The 16,255-nt window shown below is 42.6% G+C and overlaps 1 protein-coding gene across 1 annotated transcript in view; it reads left to right on the top strand.

Moving 5' to 3' along the window:
* LOC102376729 (disks large homolog 2) overlaps window positions 1-16,255 on the top strand; it is a 519,043-nt gene that overhangs the window by 365,445 nt on the left and 137,343 nt on the right. Inside the window, exon 10 of the mRNA XM_025214018.1 lies at window positions 14,696-14,810. Within this exon, the coding sequence (XP_025069803.1) occupies window positions 14,696-14,810 (115 nt within the window). The remainder of the gene's footprint in view (window positions 1-14,695; window positions 14,811-16,255) is intronic.

The raw sequence follows: 16,255 nt of genomic DNA, 5'->3' as shown, positions 1-16,255 counted from the left end.
GGCCAGCAGCCAGAGTGTGACTTTGCCTGGCCAGGCTCCAGTTTCGGTGGTGCACATTGCAGCCAGGTGCGCTGCACCACTTTTTTCTGGCGCAGGTATTTTTGATACCGGAATCTCATGGTGTCAGAAAACCTGCCCAGGCTGGAAACCCATGCGTGCTCATCTGGTCATGCCCAGGGAAGCCAAAGAACAAATGGATTTAAACCAGCCACAAATTCTTTTAGATAAAAAAATTAAATGTTCAGACAATCAGAAGAGTAAAGTTCTGAAACAGCTTCCCAATGGGAGAAATGGGGACAGAAACTAAGAGCCTTTAAAATGGAGTTTGATCAGTGTATGAATGGGATTATGCGGTGCAGTTGCCTATGAAAACAGGGACTCATTTCAATGAGCCAAGAATCCCTTTCTGATCCTTTGGTCTTAAAGGTGAGTCTTTATCCAGTGGTGCCATAAAAAGTGAGAACAGAATGCAAGTGGCTCATAAACATTATGAATCAACCAAAAATAATTTCTTTGGTTTAGATTAATGGTTATTATCATTCTCATTTTACACAATCCCAAATTCAGGTTAGTAATCACTGTGAAGCTGTAGCCTTTAATATTTGGCCAACTGCATTACACAGCCATAGAAGATATAGAGTATTCTGTATAGTAGGTTTAGGTAAGTACAAGGGAATGTGGTGTCTCTTGACATAACTGTATGCATTTATTTTAGTCAAATTTGCCAAATTTGTAACATCCCTAAATTCAGTCTCTGTAAGACTTGAGTGAGTCATGGAGATCCCTGGTACACAGGAAGCCAAAGCAGAATGACACAAGGCTGTGGCTGCCTTCAATACTGGACATAAGGCCTTTTTGTTCTGGTCAGGATATATGTGGGACCATTTTTACCTCTTACTTCTTCATTTTTACATATTCTTTTTGTTGGGGGGCATTTTGGACTTTTGCTGAGACTGGCTGGTTTTATTAGGAGTGCTGGGCCCAGGATTTGTTCAAACCTTGCTTACTGTTTTGTAATTCATTACAAGATGTGCCTGCTAAAATATCTACACATGATAGAGAATCCCAGGGCATGTCTACACTGCATTGGACCAAGCTGGGGTGAGGTAGGGGTGGGGAAAGCTGCTGTGGAAATACGTCCCTCCCACCTGCTCCATTCCCCACATACTACATGCTGTAGAAATGTCATATCACCCTGGTTAGAGGGGCGTCTCCAGATTACACCCAAGGCAGAAGGGCTGGGAGTGTCATTGGCTGCACATGGCAAAAAATGGCTCCAAGACTTTTTTTTTTTGGTATCTGGGGGAGCTCCAGAGCTGCAGAAACTGGGCTGTGTATGGAGCTGCTGTAGTGGGCAGGTCCTCTTCATTGCCCAGTCCCCCCAGGTGTTGCTTGCCAGGTAGCAATCAGGTGCAGGGGAAGGGAACCCATTCATTGCCACTTCTGTGTCTAGTCAAATCTGGCGCTTGGCTGCAGTGGGTCAGAAGCAGCTCTGGAGCAACAGCGGGTGTGGGGAGAAGGGGAGGGAATGTGCTGCTGAGCATGGAGGGGAAAGGGAGGAAGAGTCTTAGCTGTTTGAGGAACATTAAAAAAAAAGTCCCCAGGTGCTGCTCCCATGGTGCAATCTGCCTGCCCTGGTGCATGGGAGGGAGTCTAGGAGCTGAGGTGCAACCACCCCTGCAGTACAAGTCACTCCTTCTGCACCTTCTTTTCCAAAATCCTGGATACACCCACAGCAGGCCATGTTTTCACAGAGACTTGCTAGCATAGTCTGACATAGTATACATGTTCCCTTAGCTGCATAGAGCAAACGGAAAAAGGAAAGAGCTTTTTACTAAGCAAGTCTAGTTGCAAAGTCGGGGAGAAAGCTATTCATTTATTGAGCTGTTCAATGTAAGCAAGATGCTGTTAGCAAAATAGTTCAGCCTAGCTAGATACAACCATGTTTATTTGCATTATAGTTTTGCAAAGCTCTGTGCAAACTTCTAATGTACCTTTTGATCTCTCTACTTCTATTAGCCTGCAAGGCTCTCCCATTATGTGTATAATTATATCAGGTAGCATTGGTAGATCTTGCTGCTATTTCATTTTCTGCTTTAGCTGAGTCTTCTTAAAGAGATTTAAATTTTTACTGCAGGCTCCAGCTTTCATGTTGGTTTACAGAATTAATGGAATCGTGTCCAGTTCCCATCCCCCTCTCTTTTTTTGAAGGAATTTTTTTTGTCCTGGATCTCTTGCAAGAGCTCCATTTTAAACTTGTGCACACTCTGAGCCTACCAGATTTTCACACGGTACAAATGAAAAGCTGGCATGAGGTGGGGGCCAGTTCTCTTGATTTGGCACTGTTTTTCTCCAGTTCTTTGCTGGTTTGTAACATTTTTTGTAAAGAATATTTCTTAGAAAACAACACCGCGGTGTTCATAGAATCATAAATGTGGAAGGAATCTCAGTGGCCATCTTATCTGCACATCCTGCACTGCTCCTACACCATTGCAAAGGGATGCCTATCCAACCTCTTCCTGAAAACTTTCACCTTAGGAGACTCCACAGTTTTCCTACCCGTTTATAAAGAAGTCCATTGAGGATTCCTGTGCAGTTATTAATAATTTCCATTGCCTTTCTCCAGTCATCCTTTCTTTGGGATAGTTCACAGAATTAGATATGCGTTTTACATTGGTATTGGGTGTGGACAGGCTAAAAAGTCCATTTGACTCTTGCCTGAACTTATTCGATATATGAGCACAAGGAGAAAAGTAGTTTCCTGTACATTCGAATGGTGACACTGGGAGCGTCTACACGTTCATTAATGCTCGGTGCCTACTACGCATTAAATTTAGTACTTGTATAATGTGCAGTAAACTGCCATTCTGAACTTTAGTGTGATCGCACACTTTTTGTGTGTAGCTTAATGCGCGGGAGACTAATACTACTAATACATATGCATTAGTATATGAGCATGGTTTTTGCCATGCGGGCTAATGTGCGGTAGAATTAGCCTACTTCACTTTAAGTGTCTCGTGTAGATGCACCCACTGTTGATGAACTCATCACATTACTTTGGATATCTCCAAAGCTGCCAACCTCCACATTTTCTGCTGATGCCAGCGCTCAGTTTCTGGAGCTATAGCAAAGCTAATGCCACTTCATCATTAATCTATATTACAGGCTCAGCTCCCCAAGAAACAGAATTACTTGGTCTTGGAAAAGACCAATATAGAGATAAAATTATCATAAATAATAGTTGTCCTGTGGCAGTGGTTTTGGACAGGGAGTTCCAAGCAGCACATAAATTGGCTAAGAAGAAGATTCTCTACCAGTACCCTGAACAAAACAGGGGCATAAAGTAGCATGCATATTTATTGAAGAAGCTTATTCACACTGAAAAAAGGTCAGCTGGGGCCTAAAACACTGGAGGGATTTTTAAACCATCCTGCCCTGTGTGAAACTATAACCCTTATAAAGCTATCAAGGTTAATGAGGTATGTGCTGCTCTGCTGAGTAAATGCTGGCTGGGCAAGTCAGCCGCCCAGGGAGGGGAAGTACACGTGCCCAATTTTTTTCGTATTTCAAACTGTGTTCCTGCGAGACACCATATGTGCCTTGTGTTTCATGCCCGACTCCTCCTTTCAGTACTTGCCTTGACTCCTGTTGGGCATGTGTACCTGGCAGACGGTCTGAGACAAATGCTTAACAGGAACCCTGGATGGCCTCCACAAGGAGTTGTGTTTTGTTTTAATGTGCACAAGTCCAAGTGAAGACTGCTAAAATATCCAAGAATAGAAGAAAATCTGGTGAGGGGAGAATAGTTCCTAATACCTCTTTTCAGGTTCTCATCCGTGGCTCCTAAGTCAGTTCAAGAAACAGGCGGGATTTGGAGGACATTCCTACCTATTCAGGTACAGGGTCAGCCACAGTTGGGAAGGATAGGGGATAGGCTGAACAATACCTCAAAGGAACTTAAAGACCTTAGTACTGATGACTTGATTTATTTTAGTGCGTGTCTTTATCCAGTGCAGAGTTTCTATCCTGTACCGTATCTTCCCAAAACCACTTCAGATTTGATTGATATTCATTGAAACTATGAATAGGACACAGTGTTAGTTTCCTGAATATATTTTGAGAGAAACATATTTTCAGGTGTATTTATATTCACAGCCAACCTGATATGAAGCCTCAATCTCCTGAAGTGACAGATGGAGGAAGTATTACCTTCAGTAACAAAGAAAATGAAATTAAAGTTGGCAGTGACATTTGGGCACTGAGGCCCAGCTTTAGAGCAAATACACTAGGGTGGAAGTTTAATTATAAGACAGGGAAAGCTATAAATATCTGTATGAGGATAAAGCAAGACAGTAGTTTTAAGGAGGAGAATGTGTTAAAAAGCCAAGACACCAACGGATTTAGCTGGCTGAAGTTTCAAAGGAAGACAAAGCAGAGAGCTCTCGAAATGTTTCACAGCTTTGGAAAGGGGAGAATTATTGTCTCACGGTACCTGAAACGTGTAGGTCTTCACAGCACTAATGGATACATATATTCAAAATCTGAAGAGCTAATAACATGTAGAGGCATCTTCCCTCCAGCAATATCAAGATCAGTGTTTTTCATTTCCTTTGCTTCTGGAAACCTGGGGAATCTCAGTAAAAAAGAGAGTCATGTGAGCAATAAAAAGTAGCAGCATAAATTTGGACAATATATTTTGTATAGTGCCTTATACAATAGAGCTCCAGTCTTGACTGAGGCCCTTAGATGATACTGTAATACAAATACCATAAATAATAAGTTGCCTTAGTAGATGTAAACATTATTCTGTTGGAAGCACTAGAAGTTGCTAATGTATAGACTTTGGATTTAGATGCTGTGAAGTCTGATCAACGTTTCAGGATGATCTGGAATAGAGGGGTTGCCCTTCTCGATCAGACCTGAAATTCATCTTTTACAAAGGTCTGTTTGGTTTAGTTTGGTTTGTTTCCACCACCAGATATTGCAGGAAAGTGTAAGAACCCAACAGTGGGAAAATGTGGGATTATTTCCCCCATTGTAAATGTTTTGTATTTGAGCTAGCAGGCTTATTAGAGAATTCATTCATCAAAGATTAACGATCAGTGAAGATCTTTACAATTCAATATATATTTTACAACCTCAGAGAATAGAAAGTTTTTGCATCTCAAAAGATATAATAAATATGTTCTTGGCAAACATTTTGCTCAGGGCATAGTGTTGAATAAGAAAGCTTAGTGTATAAGTGATGTATGTATACCAAATGGCTTGGGCAGACAAATACATAATCCTGGGGTTTTATACCAATATAAATTACATCGTGATCAGGAATGATCGGATGTGTAGCTACCCTGGTGTTGCTCACGCAGGAAGCACTACACAACTTGGTAGTGGGGGATCAGGTAAATGCTTTGATTTGCATCTGCTTGCCTTTAGCAAAACGTTTTCCAGGATATATGTGGCCAATACCTAAATCACTGTAACTTACTCTGATAGCTTTGCCTCTACTTCTTTTAGGGGGTATTTCTTCATCGGATTACATAGAATTTAGGGGTTTGCATCATCTTTCTACTACATTATCACACCAGTCTAATGCTTATTACAATTTATGCTTTGCCCAGGCCCAAAGGAAAGTGTTAACTTGTCTCATCTCATTTTATAAAGGTCTCTGTTATTGTTTAGTTGTATTATAATGAAGATGATATATAGTGTAAATACACAGATTTCTGGGAGAAAGCAAGAAGGAGCATGACTCTATAGCTCAGTGCTAAGAGCATTCCTCTTGTGTGAGTAAAGCGTCCTGACTTCTGCTCTCTGCAGCCGGGACTGTTTATGCATTTTATATTAAACAGCCATTGGTTAAAATACAGAAGTAACCCTGGCAGCAGGGACCAAAGCCAGGACTTTCTTTCCCCAGCAGCATGTCCTCCTTGCTGCACTACAGTCACACCGCCTTATATTAGTTCTTCTTTTGACATCATGAAGCTTGCGCTCTTGAGGGGCCAAACTGCAGGAGGAAGCCTGCAGGAGTGCCCCTTCATCTATTGTATAATTTGGTACTTAGAGCATTCTCCTGAGAGGTGGGAGATGTGAGTTTGTGTCTCTTCAGGCTGAGGAGGTCTGAGAGCCCAGTTCTCCCACTTCCTGGGCAAGTAAGCATGGGCTATTGAGTCAAAGGTGGGCACCAACCCCACCACATGTAGTGCATAAGGCGCTCTGTGTTAAAAAGAACTCCTGTTACTGTGAGTTGGACATCCCGGACATGCTGGTCCCCATCGGCACCTCCCCTCTAGGCAGTCTAGCTTCCAAGATGACAATGGCACTTAAGCTGTGGGGAGAGTCAGATGCCCCCATGTGCCTATCATTTCTTCTTGACTGGTTGTAGGTGTCTTCCTGCTCTGCCCCAAGGACTGTGTCTTGATGTTGGTAGGTGCCTACATCTTCCTGTTCACCTGCTCACAGGTGCCTAATCCTGTTGATTTGGATCACTCTTCTGGGGCCAGGTTCCTACATTTTAAGTGTTGTGATGCATATGGAGGTGCCTACATGGTCCATTTGGATCTGGCCCTAAGTGACTTATCTGGACCCTGGCCTCCAGAGTCCCAGGGAGTATGGTAACCACTAGAGTAGCCTTCCCAAGGGGGCAAGGAAAGCGGGGTAGTAAGGGGTGGACAGAAGACTCTGGAAGGGAGGAGAGCTTCTTTACACTTATTAGAAGTAACAGCATTCATTAAAAAAAAAAATCTCATCTCAGTATATAGCTGACTCAACAATAACGCAACAGTAACTCAACAATATATAGAATAAGTCAACCTGTTCAGCAAACATACCTGCAAAGAGCAAGGGGAGAAAATGGGAGAACTAAATAATAGTAATTCATTATTATTATACTAGTGCAGTGCTTTTTGCCCTCTCAGTGGTCAACAGCATTCAGATCAACCCTTGACTCTTTCATAGATTCATAGATGTTAGGGTCAGAAGGGACCTCAGTAGGTCATCAAGACCGACCCCCTGCCCTGAGCAGGAAAGACTCATGAAGTATCTCATTTGCATCCTCAGAAAACATGTTGGGAGACACCTTCAGCTGGTATCATCTGCCTAGCTCCATAAAAGCTGTGGCAGACTGACACTGGAGAAGGATTTCCATTAGTAGCTACCTCTTTATTACACCAGCTTGTTTTGATCTGAACCGATGGCATTGCCTAATGCTTTGAGTGCCTTTTTTCAACCAGTACATTTTAATGGTTGAGAAGTGGACTGTTGGGATTTTACACAGGTTTTTTCCCTCTTTTTTTGGAGCCCAAAAAATACATAAGCCTTCCCCACTATCCACCCACTTACCTGTGCTATTAGCAATCTCTTCCTCACCATTCATGGAGGTGAGTTGCAGATACAATATTTCAAAAGTGTAATAGCAGCACTTATGAAAGTGTTTATCATGTAGAAGCAACCCATGATGATCCTGTATTATGTTGGAGAGCGAATTTTGATACCTGCTGATGGAAAGAATTAGGATCTCTCTAATGATGTCAACACTACATAAATTCAAACTAATATAGACTGGGTCTGCCAGCATTCATGCGTTTCAGTGGTGTCATTTTCACTGATGTATTATGTGTCAGTATTTCCATCATAATCTAATTTCAGGAGTTGATTTTTAGATTTTTTTTCCCCTTATGACTATATTTGGTCTACTCTGCAATCTGTCACATAAGATGAAGGGTGAAAATTATTATGTTTTAATTGTATGAAAACTCTATAACTCTCTCCTGTTTGCAGGGCTTCATAATACTGGCTTGTTTGTTAACAGGTGTTACTCTCTAAATTTATACCTATACAACAGCTTCAGTATTTCAAATTAAACTTTTCCTGCCTTTATTCTGTATAATGGACTCCAGCTGGAAATCCAATAGATGACCTGGAACACAGTTTTCAGATACGGATGCTTTGAGGTGGCCATTGTTAGACTCCTCATTGTATTCAGCCTAGTTTTGAAAAGCTTGCAGAACATCCAAAATGGTGGGCCAGAGAGTTTGGCTTTATGCAGTGGGGGCCACCTTTTTTGGCCAGTGTGCCGCAAGCCCCACACTCTCCCCAAGTGCTACTCTGATCCCCTTCTTGTTCTGTATTTTGTGCTTTCCCCTATCTGCTGCTGTTCTTCCTGCTGCCTCTCCCATCTACCATCACAGAGGCTGCATGTGCCACATGCTCGCCCCGCTGGTCGGGTGATTCAAGGTGCTCTTTGTATTTATTGACATAAGAGAATGCACAATACATGGGGCAAACCTGAAAATATCTATCACCCATGTGTTAGGGACAGTGACAGCAAAATCATCAACACTGGAAAGTCAGTGCTTACAAAACTAAATAGAAGATTTGGGGGTTGAGTACTCTTGTTGGTTGGCCTGTGCCAGATTACTTGAGCCAAGATCCATAAGGGAAAGCCCTTTGCTGAGTATCACCACTTCTGACTTTGAGGCACCTACAATTTTTACCTTTCAAAGTGAAATTTGTAAACTTGAGCTAGCTGTGTAAGATCCCTGGACAACACGTAGACTTCACAACTGCTGGGACAATGAGCCGGGAAAGGAGGAAACCTTAAGGTAGCCAGTAAGAAACCCCAAATAGAAGCTTGTTACTGAACTTGCACCTTTCCTGGATATGGGACATGAACCCATGACACTCTTACACTGGTGTTATCAAATTTTACACTGCAATATAAAAGGGGCATAATACCATCAGAGTAAGTTACATGAGCCCAATGTAGAATTGCCTTGAGGAAAAGTCAGGGGTAGCACTACATTAGTCTAAATTATACCATATGTCACAGTATGTGTGCTTTGTAATGGCAGCTTATCCCAGGATAGCAGTTTGCTCAAGGCAAGTGGGCTATTATATGTGCTCCTTCCAATGGCTAGCCATCTACTGTGAGCAACTACCTGGGATAAGCTACGCATCCATCTGCTTCAGATCCTGGTGCAATTTATATCAGCATACAAAACAGCTATAAGGTAAACTGGCCTAGATTCTTGTAGGCACCACCCTGAAGTTATTATAGCAGGAGAACTTTAGTCACCAGATATCACTGTGCAGATACTCCAAACTAGCTCTGAATGCATCAGGTCCACAACTAAGAGCTGTGTGTAGGCTAGGATAATAAGGCTTGCTGCCACACTGTGCTGAGGCAGCTACGTTGCTTCTAGTTCTTGAGTGGAGATGTGCAGATTTAGCACACGTATCTTTCAATGGTATTCTCTTGCACCCATTTAGGTGTATCCTAAGGAGCTTTTCTGGTATCAATTTAAGCACCTAAGTGCTTAGGTTGGGGGTTCATGGATCACACTCAAGGATACAGGGGCCTAAATGCCACCAAGCTGCATTTTACACATCTATATGATTTTTGGATCTGGTCCTGAACATCCTTTTTTTCAATGTTTAAAATAAGGATAGCACTAAATCTTTTCAAGGGCTTGGCTTGAGGCTCACTTAGATAACCTCTGCACAGTGTTTTGAATATGTAAAGTTCTGGGTAAAGTCAAAGCAGTAAAACTCACATTTGAAAGCTAGCTGCTGCACATGTCCAAGGTTTCAGTGCTGGCTGGTCTGTTCAAGATTTCTCAAGTACCAGGGAATGAGGTAGGAGGAACAGAATCACTGCAGGACCTGAATACTTAGGTGAGCAAATCCTTTGTGGAGCAATGGACCACTGGAACCAATATCTGAGATGAAGAAGAAGGGTAGGATTTGGCCTCAGTTTGGATTGAGGTTTGCGGACAGTTTAGACTGCAGCTAAAACGATTCCTCAAAGAGACGTGCATCAACAGGAGTTGTCTCCTTTCTTATCAGCATGGTTGGTTACCAGTAGCAGCATTCCCAGATTCATAGGGAATACCTACACCATGGAAAGACCATGTGAGGGAGAGCCCCATGCCAGCTTTGTGCGGGCTGCCTGCCTACGCTCATGCCAGTTTATTGGCACACACCCAGTGCCACACTGAGGCAGTTGCATTACCTCCATTTTAGGACAGGTAATTAGCCATGTTAGGCAGAAGGCAGGGCATTTTGAGAGGGAGCATAGGCAAGACAGGCTTGGTGGCCTTTACTGAGGCACTCCCCAGGAGGATCCTGTCACAGTGTAGACCAGGGGTGACCAGCCTACAGCTCTGGAGCCACATGCAGCTCTTCAGAAGTTAATATGCATCTCCTTGAAACTTTGCACAAGCACACGGTGACCAGCTTCCAAATGGTCACCATATGCTTGTGCAAAGACTCAAGGAGACTTCTGAATAGCTGCATGAGTCTCTGGAGCTGTAGGTTGGCCACCCCTAGTGTAGACCTTTAGCTTGCAGGCCATATGTGGCCTGTGAAGCCATGGCATCTGACTGCGGGGCTCCCCATAGGTCAGAAAATATTGCAGCAGGGGAGCCTTGGCCATTAATACTTCCACCCTCCCCCACTGCCAAATTCCCAAGCCCTGCACAGTGGGTTGAAGCTAGGTCATGTCCCCTCTCATCCCCCCAGGCTCCCTTCCCCCCAAGTCACTGAACCGGGGCTGGGGCATGTCCCCTCCCTGTTGCATGACTGAATCAGTGTTGGGCCATTCCCCCTTCCCGCGTGGCCATGTTGGGACTGGGCCACACCCTCTTCTCCCTGTATGGCTGAATCAGGACCAGACCACCCCCCTTCTCCCCACTCAGCCATGTTGGGGCTGGGCCATGTCCCCTTCTTCCCATGCAGCTACATCAGACCCACTCCCTCTGGGCAGCTGGATGGGGCCACACCGCATCTGCCCCAGGAGCCAGATCAGGGCTACCAGTTGGATCTAACCTGCAGATGGACCGGGCATTGCCCATCCGGTCTGGGGAAAAACGTTGAGTGCCACTGATGTAGACACAGCCATAGGGCCAGAAGGAACCATAAAATCCCTTTGTGTGGCTTCCTGAATGCATAGCATGTCAGCCAGTTAACTCTGAACTGAAACCAGGGATGGGCTAAATGAATCCAGCAGTAAGAGGCACGCGCCCATTTTCACTGGGATGTTGGAAGATAAAAATCTGGCAAATTTCCAGCAATGACAAGATTTTGTTTTCCTCTTTTCTTAAGGAACATGAAGACAGTGAATCAGCCTTACATGGTTGTTTTTTTATCGGTTTGTCACAACTTTGACGTTTTAATTTTGTCGCCTCCCTTAAAATTGGCTGTTTGATTCATTGCTGGATTTGAACGAGGCACAATTTTTTTTTTTAGCTTTCAACATTGCCATCCTAAACTTGATATTAATGAGGACTGTGTTCTGCACGTGATGGTGGAGGTATGCAGAGGCAACTACTTGAGAGTACTGCTCCCGAATAATTCCATGCACAGATGAGCCCTAAGGAAAAGTGTGTGCCGTTGACATCCATAGTACTGCTGATGGGCATAGGGGTCAGAGCTAGTAGATCAGAATGCAGAATCATCTCTCCTCCTCTTCACATTTGTAATGTGCCCCTCACTCCAGCCGTCACACTCAAGAATCAATTGACACAATATTGCAGGCTTTTAGGACCACTAAAATTGAGCCAATTGCGTCATGTTTTTGGAAGGGCCTTTGCATTTGTACACTCAACACTGTGAGTCTAACGGTTTGTCAGGACAAATTTAGGCATTTGAGTGCTCAGGCGTCAAGAGAGTGTAGTAGGCAACTGTCAGTCTTCTAGATCATGGTGTATGTGTAAGAGGTCTAGTCACGTGTCTGATGAATCCACTTGTACAGATACCTAAGACCATCACATCAAGACCTTTGACACATGCCTAAGCAAGAGTATGGAGGAGCGGAGGCTGCCCAAAGCCTACCATCCCCTCTTTAGACCACTGAGACAGAATCCAAAGGCCAGTCCGAGTCCAGATGCTCAGTGCCTCGATGGTTGTAGCTTCTGCCAGAAAGCAACAGATAAGAACTGCTGCTGACTGCCTAATGCTTCAGCAAGGGTCCATTTCTGTCCCTTAGCCTTTCTCCAATCAAGGAGTACCCACAAGGCAGTGGGGGCAAGTTTTTGGGGGCATCCTATGCTCACCTTACTCTGGAGATTGCAACATTGTGGTATTTTATAGGAGCTACCCCGCCACAAGTAGCCCCACCACATTGCCACCAGGTTGTTTATGTTCATACCCCAAATGAACTCAGTAGAGTATATTGCCTAAATATATGATCCCATATATTCGATTTGTTTCAGAGGTATCTATGATTTTAATCCTATTTTATTTTCAATAAAAAAACACACGGCTGCTGAAATTCTCCTTTGCCATTGTATCAATGGTTTTCAATTCAGCGATAAAAAGTTTGATCTCCGGACATTCTAGTTCATGCTTTATGCAGCTTTCGATGCTACATGAAATCTCACAAGATCTTCCAGGCAGAAAAGTCATAAACAGATTCAGAATAAATTTGCAATCAGGTAAACAGTCGAAAGCACCAGAATTTGACAAAAAGTCACGCAAAGTTGAAACCCTACAGAAATTGACTCTGAAATCATGCTCTGACCATTCCACATCCATCTCGGTATCAACGGTGTTGGTGTGCCAACTGCAGATAATTTGACGCTGTGCTAGAGAGAGTCAGATTATTTTTGATCCTTGTTTCTCACTCTCCAGATTGGAGTCTATATCTGGGAGTTACTCCCACACCTCAGCTACAGCGTCTACATGGGACTGTGTTACTTATTAAAAAGGAAAGCTCTCCCTGCAGTTCCCCTGATGTAAAAGCTATTTCTTATCTCCAAAGCACCCAAGCATACTGAAATACACTTTGCAATGGAGTTTAACATCACCATTGGTGCATGTGGTGCCAGCTAACAATCCTTGAAGCTATATAGCTCTCCCTAATGCGCAGAAGAGATACAGAATAAGGAGTAGGTGTGCAGGTTTCTGTGTTTTTAACCGTGTTTTAAACGTGCTAGTCCTGAGCATCAGTCAGGTTTTTAGTGTAGCAAGGAGTGCATAACCAGTCATAGCAAGCATACGCAATAGAAGTAGTAATAACATGTTAAAGGAATATTTTCAGTTGAGCCTTGAAGAAAATAATATCATTTACTAATGTGTTTAGCGGACAAATTGGAATCATGCACAAATGCTCAAATCCTAGATTAGGACTCTGGCTGAAAAGTATCAGCAGGACTCAGGCGAGTTAGGAATCTATCTTGTTTTCAAAAGCAACACAGGCATTCAAGAGGCTAAGTCCTTTGGTTTTCAAAAAAGAGTTAGGCTTTCTTTTGAAAATAGGATTTAACTTCTTAAGTCATAGTGTGCCTTTGTAAATATTACTCAAGGAAAGAGGGACCAGTTAGACACGGACTGTTTATTTTAACAAGACCATAAACCTGGAATGTATCCTATATGGAAGAGGAGGATGTCTTTTCCCTTCTACTGACACATGCGTAATATTCACTGATGCTAGTGGGAGTTGTGAGTATAGGGGAAGAAAGTAGAACCTTATAAAACAGCAGTAGTTTTCCATTTGATTGGAAAGCAGCCATTGCCATCTACCAAATAAAGCAGCTATCAGGCATTTCAAGAGGACAGCAGGGGACAATGAGCACTCTAAGGAAATCTGAAAAGGGTTCCAAAAATTGGATGAAGTTGGAAAATAGTGGGGAAAAGCCACAAAAAAAAATCAATGAATACCATTAGACCTTGTGGTAGTTCTGTCTGGAGCATAGCCCAAATCTTAGCACTTGGAAAGATCAAATGTTACCAGCCTTTATGAAGAGTTAAAGGGTATTGAATAAAATCAACAAGTTGTTGCTACACAATCTACACATTCTGGGAGCAGAGCCAATATGAGCAGCAAGTGGTAAATCAAAAATAATGCCAAGTAATCTGCTAGAAGAAAATGGGATTCATGTGAGAAGAGGTTCTGCTCAGTTACGATCTGGACAGAACAGCACAGCCTGACTGACATAAGTGCTCAAGTTGCTTGCACACAAAAAAGGCAGTAGAATACACCGGTGGCTAGTAAATGGGTGAGAAAGACAAGCTTGTTTTAACTGAGAAACATGAGATCTGGAGGTAGAGGCTGAAAAAGTTTGGTCCATTGATCTGCATTCTGCTACTGCTTTGCTGCATGGTAAACGTTGACTAAAATGTGTGATGTAGGCATTCATTATAAATGGCCCAATTTTCAAACGTGCTGAGAACCTGGTGTCTGTAGAAGTTTGTAAACCCCCAGCGCCAGTGGCGATAGTCAGACCACATATTTAGGCACATAAATAAATATTTATTACTTGAGGCATCTCAGTTCACAAAATTTGGCCATGTATCTGTACAATGGGAATAATAGTAACTACATAATGAAGAGGTGCATTGCAAGGAAAAAGTTTGTGCAGCATATTCCTTCAAACATGCATCCATCCTGTTGAGAATCTGTCTTTGACAGAGACAGTAGTCTAAAAGGTAGGGTATTCCCTTTTCTATCACAGACTTCTGGCAAGGTCTTTGCCAAATCATGTTAGCTTCTTCGTGCCTCAGTTTCTCATTTGTAAAATGGGACTATAATATTTGGGAGTGCTGATGCAATGAAAGATGGTGAGAAGCTTGGATTCTTCAGGAAGGATTTTCAGATCATGTCTTTGATTCTTTAAGTTAATATGGATTCATCTTTAGCAATTCTAATGATGTCCTGGGCCAAGGCAACTAACATACCTATTTTTACGTTTGTCCTCAGAGTACGCTCGATTTGAGGCAAAAATCCATGACCTGCGTGAGCAGATGATGAACCACAGCATGAGTTCTGGGTCCGGCTCCCTGAGAACTAATCAGAAGCGGTCACTCTATGTCAGGTAGGTTTGGAGTGATTTTCCTGGTCATATATATCAACAGTTTTTCTACCATGTTGTTTTGGGAACTGAGGAATTTAACTGAAAGGTGTTTCCTGAAGTGAGCTTTTATGCTTATAAGCATATAATGCAGTGGTTTCAGTATGAATTCTTGATCAATGCATGTTACTAATCCTGTTTTTGGAGAGCCTTAGACTTCCATGTTCAGAAAGAATTGTGGTGATTTTTCAAGATGAAAATATCTTGCCATTTGATAGTCCACCCAAAACTGAAAAAAGTAGGGCGAGCATTTCTATTGACTTAATATTGAATGTATATATTGTGATAGCACCTAAAGGTCACAATTAGGCTGAATCTCAGTGCTCTAATCACTGACCAAATTGTATTAGTGGCAGCTCCTGTCACGAAGAGCTTATAATCTAAATGGGAAAGATGAAGCGGGTGGATGAAGCAAACAAGCCAGTCAGTGTGGGCTAATGTCACATGGGGAAATGCAAAAAAATAAGATGCATGCAATTCTTAGCCAGGTAGTAATACTGATTATTGGTCTATTTTTGCCATGGTAGTTCTAGCTTGGTAGCCATTGTCAACCAAAGGATTGATTGACTTGGCACTTGACAACATTTTTGCTGTTAACTAGTTCCTATTGGCACTGAAAGGTATACTGCTCTGAGTGAATAATATATCGGATTCAGTGTCTGATATTTCAATAGCACCCTTGCTTTTTAGGCTTTTCATTTTTAATTTATTTCCTCGCGCTCATAAAGTTAAAAAAAAAATCTTGCCAATCATGAAATAGAGGGAAGTAATTTGTCAATCTCCAGGAAGTGATAATTATTCATGGGGGAGCTAATTCAGGTGATACCATTGCAGAGATCCAATTAAGGCTAAATCCTACATTTTGTCATTATGCCCTCAGCATGAGGGGAAATGGTATCAGAAAGAATTGAAGGAGGGAAAAAAACACTCAAAGGTAAGCGCCTGGTGGTCTCTTTCAAGCTTGGCACTGCTGCAGAGAGATCAAGTCCTGAATGGGGATAGGGGCTGATCGACTCTCTTATTCCCTAAAAGCTGCTCTGTCATTCCATAAATACTAGTCCAGCTGCCCTTGTGACTCCACTCTGTCCTCTTGGAGTACTTCAAAGTTGTCAGGTTTTTGTCCACAGTACAATCAAATAACTCTTTCACCCTTGCAGGTCTTGGCCTATAGCACTCTGCACATAAGCTATGATTCTCCAACAAGGTTTGGTACCTGCAGGGCTTCCCTTTGGGAGTCTGTGAGTACCATTACCAGATCAGTTACTTCTTAAACCAAAATGCTGTTTAATCTTTACTGTTAGAATACAGCAGAATATTGGAACATGGAAGTGACTTTAAAAAAATAAATAGGCAAATCTATCTTACCAAAAGGATTGGCCTCACTTTGGAAGCTTAGGAAATGCTTACTT

Source organism: Alligator sinensis, unplaced genomic scaffold (assembly GCF_000455745.1).
Source record: "Alligator sinensis unplaced genomic scaffold, ASM45574v1 scaffold906_1, whole genome shotgun sequence".
Classification (NCBI taxonomy): domain Eukaryota; kingdom Metazoa; phylum Chordata; order Crocodylia; family Alligatoridae; genus Alligator; species Alligator sinensis.
This window is presented reverse-complemented; position numbering and strand designations above follow the sequence as displayed.